Source organism: Aquarana catesbeiana, linkage group LG08 (assembly GCF_042186555.1).
Source record: "Aquarana catesbeiana isolate 2022-GZ linkage group LG08, ASM4218655v1, whole genome shotgun sequence".
NCBI classification, from domain to species: Eukaryota; Metazoa; Chordata; class Amphibia; order Anura; family Ranidae; genus Aquarana; species Aquarana catesbeiana.
Genome location: NC_133331.1, coordinates 17,336,545 through 17,345,399, shown reverse-complemented (window position 1 = coordinate 17,345,399; position 8,855 = coordinate 17,336,545). Strand labels below are relative to the sequence as shown.

General features: G+C 41.9%; 1 protein-coding gene across 2 annotated transcripts in view; it reads right to left on the bottom strand.

The window, feature by feature from the left end:
* Positions 1-162: 162 nt before the first annotated feature.
* CUTC (cutC copper transporter) overlaps positions 163-8,855 on the bottom strand; it is a 35,058-nt gene continuing 26,365 nt past the window's right edge. For both annotated transcript variants that reach the window (XM_073595560.1, XM_073595561.1), the window contains exon 9: positions 163-1,154. In XM_073595560.1, the coding sequence (XP_073451661.1) occupies positions 659-1,154 (496 nt within the window). In that variant the 3' untranslated portion in view covers positions 163-658. The remainder of the gene's footprint in view (positions 1,155-8,855) is intronic.

The following is an 8,855-nucleotide window of genomic DNA, read 5'->3' as shown; positions in this document are numbered from 1 at the left end:
CATTAAAATATTGAGAGAAAAAAATATTCCAGTATATATCCCATAGTATGTAGACGCGATAACTTTTGCGCAAACCAATCGATATACGCTTACTGGGATTTTTTTCTTACTAAAAATATGTAGAAGAATACATATTGGCCTAAATGTATGATGAAATTGAGATTTTTGTTTAACTTTTTTTATTGGATGCGTTTTATAACAGAAAGTAAAAAATATTGTTTTTTTTTTTTTTTTTTTTTTAAATTGTTGGCTTTTTAATTATAGCGCAAAAAATGAAAAAAGCTAACGTTGTTAATGTAGCAACTGTAAAACTTGGCCATACACCACCCCAGACCTGGGAGACATTGTGTGTCATCGGCATGGGGTCAAGCTAACGTCATTGATGTAGCAACGGTAACCCTGGCCGTACACGGATCAAAATTTGGCTGGTTCATCACCAACCTCTTTTGACGAAACGCGTTGGTAAACGTCTTGGTCAGCAAGTGCAGCCAATCTTGCCTGTGTGCCCTTATTTATTACAGTGTTTGGGGGGGGGGGGGGGAGAGTCTGTGCCACCCGGAAGAGAAGAAAAGGGGGCATCAGACCGGCGATGAAGACTCAGGAACTGAAACACTTTGATAAATAAGACCGAGTGTGCTGGGAGTGTCCATCTCTAAGGTTACGTGTATTCTTTGCTAAAAGACAATGGAGACTGAAATGGTATTTGTGGATCTTGAAGAATTCTAAACACGGCATAAAAGGGAAGGAATGACTTTATACTCACAATGCACCCACTCCGGGAGGGGTCACAGTATTTGTGTGCCCAGATATGGTCTACACACTGAACAATCACAGTTATGCTGATCAATGAGCCACATCCCTCATCCAATCCCTCAATCATTAGTACAAGAACCCAATATGCAGCAGCATTTCCACCAAGGCCTGTCCCCCCCCCCCCCCCAATCGACGTGTCCACCAGCCAGCAGAGTTTTAGCAGGAAGAAGTCTCTGCTCCGCCTTCTCAATCTCACGGCTTCCGCTCCCCCTAGAGGACGGCGTGTCACATCACAGGAAATCTTTGCCATGGCATTCAATGTCCTGACTTTGGCCACATCGGCAACCTTGATGGCATATTCTGAGGTAGTGATGGTGGCTCCCATACATACGGAGTGGTTCCTGGGAAACAGAAAACAGCGTGATCACAGAGGAGTCCTTGAAAGTAGTGGTGCGCCAAAATGAAAGTGGTGGTCTGAACCTGAAAATTCAGGATGCACTTTGCCGAAAAGAACAGTTTATAATTTTTTTTTTTAATATATATTTTTTTTAAATAGTTTTTGAAGCGCTTTTGCGTAAAAATGCACAAGAAAAGCTGAAGAAAAATGCATCCCTTTAACCCCTTCAATACCAGGCACTTCCCCCTCCCCTTCCTGCCCAGGCCAATTTTCAGCTTTTTGAGTGACAAATACTCAGTCATGTAACACTTTACCCATATGACATTTTTAGCATTTGTTCACACAAATAGAGCTTTGTGGTGGTATTTAACCAACTGGTATTTTAAGTTTTTGTTAAAAAAAAAAAAAAAAGCCAAAAATGTTTTTTTTTTTTTTTTAAATATGTTTTTCTTTGTTTCTGTTTGGTCGCTTTGATAGTGTTATAGGATATACACCTTTTTATTTATATGTATGTAATGGTATGTAAAATATGTAGTGGTTGGGTATGTGATTTAAAAGGATTTTTTTTTTTTTTTTTATTATTATTGCCTGTCTACTTTATAAATGTTGTCTTGGTTTTATTATTGTGATGTATTGGATTTGTAAATCCCTTTTCTAAAAAATGAATAAAAAAAAAAAATTTCAAACAAAAACCGAAAATTCAGTATGCACTTTTGGAGTGACAATTACAATTAAGTCATGTAATGCTGTACCCTTATGAATTTTTTATATTTTTTTTTTCACACAAATAGAGCTTTTTGGTGATATTTAAATCACCAAATGGAATTTTAGTTTTTGTTAAACCAAAAAAAAAGCTAAAAATGTTTTTTAAAAAAACATGGTGTAACGAAACAGCCCTACACTCTGCTTGAGTGCTTTCGTCATATACCACTTTCTCCCAGTCTGAATATAGATATCAGATATTCCAACCGCTCACAAGCGCAAAACAAGACGATACTTGTTTAGCTGCTGAACATGGACTGATTTATTTGAGATGACACACAAATATATACAGCAGGCTTACAATACAACTGTAATCAGAAACCTAAATCAACATGAGCTAATTAACTAATCCCTTAAAGCAGCCGATGTGACTCCGTGCCCTCCTGAGCATTGTTATGATTAATCAGGATTTCACATATATCCTGGGAGAGATTGTGGATAAATATTACTGTCCCATTTTAAGCAATCCAAGACATACCCTCCCAGTCACCATTTCCAATATGGCATACACAGGGTTACCAGAGTCTGTGTGTCCTGGGGGACAAGGACCCGAATCTAAAGTAACACCACCTCAAGGGTCCCCAGGCATACAGCTCACAAAGTGCACCGTTCCCCCAAATGCCAGGGCCCATAATCGGTAGGCAAGAGGCTTACATTCAGTCCCCTCCAAAAGCCTCTGTCCCGGGTGAGTCTGTCACACATGGTTTTTCTTTGTTTCAGTTATAAAATTGGCCGCTTAACTCCCGAGCTCCCTGCTGACAGAGCCGACTTTTGGTTTTCCACGGAGGTATTAAGCACCGTCAGACGCCCGGAATACCATGGGGACATCCTTGCACAGCTCTTCCACCTCGCGGTCACGATCTCCCCACGTTTTAAGTCAGAGGATTGACATACACCATCCCGGAAATGTTCCGGTTACAATCGGCCAATATGGCGCCCACACAGCGCGGGCAGCTGACTTCTAGTCAGACACCAGCGAGAATGTCCCTCTCACATCCTCCTCCTAATGAAATCATACTGACGCCGCACCAGCACCCCAGCCTTACCGATCTCCACTCAGTGGCAGCGGACATTAAAGAAACCCTGACGGCAGCGATCACGGACCTCGGCATTGACATCCAGTCAATCACGGGAAGGGGGTTGAAAGAATACAGGCATTACATTCCACCATGATAAGCAAGGCCCACCAAACCATTGATACACACCTCCCTGCAACTCCGGGATCTAAATAGGCATGTGGAGGATCTTGATAACCGTGGCAGACGCCACAATTTGAGACTAAGAGGCCTCCTAGAAACTGTTGATGCAGATCATCTAAAAATCAATAGTTGTAGGCATATTCAATAACTTATTGGAAAGACCCTCTACATCCCCAATAGGGATGGAGAGGATTCATCGCGCCCTCCGACCTCGGGGTAAGGACTCGGATCCACCCAGGGATGTAATTTGCCACATAATTATCAGCTTAAGGAAGAAATCCTGAGAAAGGCACGAAATAAAACCCAGATTTCACATAACGGCACTTGTTACAGGATCTTTCCAATATCCCACTGCAGCGACGCGGAGAACTTCGGTCCTCCGCACAAAAGGGATTCCATACAGGTGGAAGTTTCCCTTCTGCCTGTCAGCGACATCGCAGCCCTCCTCAGAGTGCCAGAGGATCTACGTCACTTTTGTGATACACCTTTGATGGAGGTGCCAGATGGCTACGCTGAATTCCATCCGCCGGTTACAAAACCCACAAAACCCAGGAGGTGAACCTATGGAGACCCAGGAAGTTCGCTACCGGAGACAACGATCACCCTCGGAAACACGCCCTAACCAACCCACTTCTGATGCCTATTGGCGGATCAAACCCCATGAGAGCACCTCAGACCCGCAGAGCTTGCCGTGGTTGTTAAACATTTACAGTGATGACCTCATAATCCAGTTAACCTTTGCTTACTATGTTAGACCTGTTGCCCCTTTATTCTTATTATCCATGTTGAGCCCTAGATAATCTAAGGAGACAGGGGGCAACCCTGATGAGTACCATTCGATATTGGGAAGGCGTTTGATAGGTGGCCATTGACTCTGACCCGCGCCATTGGGGAAGAATATAAAGCCAATACGAATTGCAACATACAGTCTGGTATGCCAAACATTTTATGGGTTTCTGACATGTAGTCCCCATGAATGCCTTCTCTGCATCCAGGGATAAAAAAAAAAACCATGTTGTTGTGTGGAGGTCAACAATTTATGTAAGTTAATAGCCTAAGTGGTTATTGTGTCTCGCTTCCCTACCAGGTATGTAGCCTACCTGGTCTAATGAGTTGATTTTTGGTAATAGGGGCAAAAGAGGATTGGCTATAATTTTGGCATATAGTTTTGAGGTCCACATTTAATAAAGAGATTGGTCGATAGTTAGTGACTAGTGAAGGGTCTTTATTAGGTTTCGGAATAACAGTTATATGAGCTGTGAGGAGGTCACGGGGCGGAGGGTGGTCTGGCGATATGGAATTGGATGCTTTTAGAAAATGTGGGCGAAGTGTTTCGTTAAAGGGTTTATAATAGCCCGATGTTAAGCCATCTGGTCCAGGACTCTTTCCAGGCTTCAACTGCCTAAGATCAGTTGAAGCCTGGAAATTCATATATACATTATATATACATAAACGATTGTTGTCATTTATTTTCTGAAAAGTTTTATTGTAATTGTATGCCATATGACTTTGTATTCCTTTGTACTTTATATTAAATATACAATAAAAACTTCTTGCAAAAACAAAAAAACAAAAAAAAGTGTATATTTATATTATATTGTATGTATATATTTGTATTATATTTGACTTTTTAATTAATAGTTTTTAAAGTGCTTTTGCATTAAAAATGCATCCCTTTAATCACTTCAATATCTTTATTTTTTACACAAATAGAGCTTTCTTTTGGTGGTAGTTAATCACTACTGGGTATTTTAATTTTAGCTAAAAAAAAAAAAAAGAAAAAAGGCCAAAAAGTAAAAAAAAAAAAAAAAAAAAATAGTGTTTTTCTTAGTTTCTGTTATAACATTTTGAAAATAAAAAAAATCTTTCTGAACTGAAATTCTAAACCAAAACTGAAAAAACACTCATGACCTGTCTTTCCTCCTCTTTGGATTAATAAGACATATTGTCGGGGCTGGGCTCAGCCCTTCCTTCTCTGAGCTGGCCGCTCAGCTGTCAGCTAATTGCCAGCTCCTATCTCTCCACAGTGACTCAGCTGTTGATGATATCCTGCTCCTCAGTCCTGCTTACTTAAGTCGTCCAGTCCAGAGGATCTCTGCCTTCGCCTTGGACAACATCACAGAAACTCTCGTGCGATCATGTTCAAGACTTGCTTTGCCGACATCCTTTCTGGCTCCAGATCCTGCTTGCTGTTCCACTACATTGATCCCTGACTTCTGGCTTGGCTGACTATCCGTTCCGGTTACTGAACTTTGGCTATGTTTTGACTACATTTGTTCTTTTTACTTTTATTAATAAACAAGTGGGATTTAACTGTACTTCTGTCTCAGCCTGATTTCATGGTTTCTGACACATATTTGGTTGCTTTGTGCTTTGGATGACAATTGCGCGGTCATGCAACACTCATGTAAAGTTTTTATCCTTTTTACTCAAATAGAGCTTTCTTCTGGTGGTATTTATTAAACCACCAAAGGACAAATATTCTGAAAAAACAAACAAACTTGTTTTTCTTCGTTTTTGTTAAAAAATTTTGCAAATAAAAAAAATCTTTTTATTTGCAAAAATTGAGGCCAAAGCGCTGTCACACTTTGAATGACAATTGCGCGGTTATGTAACACTGCTCCCAAACTAAATTTTTATAATTTTCTTTTCCTACAAATAAAGCTTTCTCTTGGTGGTATTTGATCACCACTGGGGTTTTTTTTTTTTTTTTTTTTTTCTAAAAACCGAAAAAAAAAAAAAAAAAAAATTCTCAAAAAAAGTTTTTCTTAGTTTCCGTTATAAAACTTTGTTTTCTCCTTCACTGACGGGCACTGATGAGGAGGCACTAATATGTAGAATTGATGGGCACTAGTAGGGTGCACTAATGGGCACTGATAGGCGGCAGTGATATGCAGCACTGATAGGCGGCAGTGATATGCAGCACTGATAGGCGGCACTGATGGGCACTAATGATGATGAGGTACTGAAAGCCTTTACTGATGGGCACCGATTGGCACTTTGAAGGGCACCGATTGACAGCTGGGGGCCGAGTTGATAATCAATGCGCTGATAATTATAAGCGCAGACCCCCCCCGACAGGCGAGCCACTGACCGGCTCTCCTTGTCAGCGCGAACCGAGGAAAGCCGGTTACCGACACTTTCTAGTGACACGCTGTGATTGGTCACAGCTGATCATGTGGTAAAGAGCCTGATACAGCACACCACTGTTTGCCCGTTACTAGTCAGGGTAACGCAACCACCGCCCGGCCGTCTTTCTGCTATAGGCCGGGCAGGAAGTGGTTAAAATATTTTCTCTCTTTTTTTTTTTTTTTACATACCGTGACCAGATCAATACTGTACCACTCTGGGGAGCTGATCAATATTTTTTATTTTTGTTTTACATACTAATGACTTCTTATAGTAGTGAATTTCACTGCTATACGCAAATATTTTTACTGAATGACAGTGTGTAGACACTGTCTATTGTTGTAATTAGCTGTGATTGGCAACAGCTAATCACATTGTACAAATGGGCTGTGATTGGCCCCGTCTGTACCATGTGATCACTGTGACCAATCACAGCTAACAACACAATTGTATACAATGAATGGCATGAAACGGACATTCAATTCTCATCAGACATGTGTGAACCCAGGAAGTTCTGTTTTTTTGGTGCCTGTACTGACCAATCTGATCTCTTTCTTTCCCATGTTTCAGACCGGATATACATATATGCGGCCGCCGTTTGCAGAGCCGGGGTCCGGTGCGTTTCTGTTCACCGATTCAGGTCCGAATTTTTGCCTGAATTCACACCTGAACCGGACCCAAAAATGCACAGGACCCTTTTTGGAAACCGCACTGTGTCCGCCCTGGAGCTGTGTGACCTAGGCTCCTTTTCGAGCGCACTCACAGGTCATGCGAATTGGATGCGGATGAAAACAACGTCCAATTGGCACATATCTGAACCCGGGCCTGAATCCTGAACCAAATACTGAACCAAATCCCATGTGTGATTCAGAAGCGTTCCCAATAGAACTCAATGAGCCTGGAATTCGCACCTGCACCGCAGAAAACGCACAGGACTCATTTTAAATTGGCACTATGGATGCACCGCATTTATTAACAGCTTTAATGGAAATCTTCGTCATTTCACATGTCATGCGAATCGGATTCTGCTGAAGAACGAAGTATACTCTAGACACGTCTGTTATATTTTTTGTACGAAAAATTTACATATTTTTAATATGCTGTAACATTGTGTATTTCAAGGTAGACTATAATAGGCTCCCCTCCCCCTTTGGTGGTATAGAGGGTATTCTATATATTCTACAACACTGGCCAAAAATTGAGAATGACACAAATATTAAATTTATTTTTACAAAGTCTGCTGCCTCAGTTTTTAGGATGGTCATTTTCATACACTCCAGAATGTTATGAAGAGTGAGCAGATGGATTGCAATTACTTGCAAAGTCCCTCTTTGCCATGAAAATTAACTTATCGCCATAAAAAAACATTTCCACTGCATTTGTGAAGGTAGCTTCAGGGCGCCTAGGAAAGTCCAGCAAAAGCCGGGACCGTCTCCTGCAGATGATTCAGCTGCGGGATTGGGGGAACCACCAGTGCAGAGATTGCTCAGGAATGGCAGCAGGCAGGTGTGAGGACATCGGCACATACAGTGAGGAGAAGGCTTTTAGAGGATGGCCTGGTGTCAAGAAGGACAGCAAAGAAGCCACTTCTCTCCAGGAAAAACATCAGGGAAAGACTGATATTCTGCAAAAGGTACAGGAATTGGACTGCTGAGGACTGGGGGAAAGAGTCATTTTCTCTGATGAATCCCCTTTCTGATTGTTTGGGGCATCCGGAAAAAAACCTTGTCCAGAGAAGAAAAGGTAAACTCTACCATCAGTCCTGTGTTATGCATCCCGAGACCATTCATGAGTGGGGTTGCTTCTCAGCCAAGAGTGGGCTCACTCACAATTCCGAATCCTGAACCTAATACCAGACCAAATACCAGATCAAATACTGGACCTGACCCAAATACTGGACCCAATACTGGACCTGGACCAAATACTGGACCCAATACTGAACCTGGACCAAATACTGGACCCAATACTGAACCTGGACCAAATACTGGACCTGGACCAAATACTGGACCAAACACTGGACCTGAACCTAATCCTGAACTAAATACTGGACCCAATACTGGACCCAATACTGGACCAAACACTGGACCTGAACCTAATCCTGAACTAAATACTGGACCCAATACTGGACCCAATACTGGACCCAATACTGGACCCAATACTGGACCTGAACCTTATCCTGAACTAAATACTGGAGCCAATACTGGACTTGAACCTAATCCTGAACTAAATACTGGACCCAATACTGGACCCAATACTGGACCCAATACTGGACCTGAACCTAATCCTGAACTAAATACTGGACCCAATACTGGACCCAATACTGGACCCAATACTGGACCCAATACTGGACCTGAACCTTATCCTGAACTAAATACTGGAGCCAATACTGGACTTGAACCTAATCCTGAACTAAATACTGGACCCAATACTGGACCCAACACTGGACCCAACACTGGACCCAACACTGGACCCAACACTGGACCCAACACTGGACCCAATACTGGACCAAACACTGGACCTGAACCTAATCCTGAACTAAATACTGGACCCAATACTGGACCCAATACTGGACCTGAACCTTATCCTGAACTAAATACTGGAGCCAATACTGGACT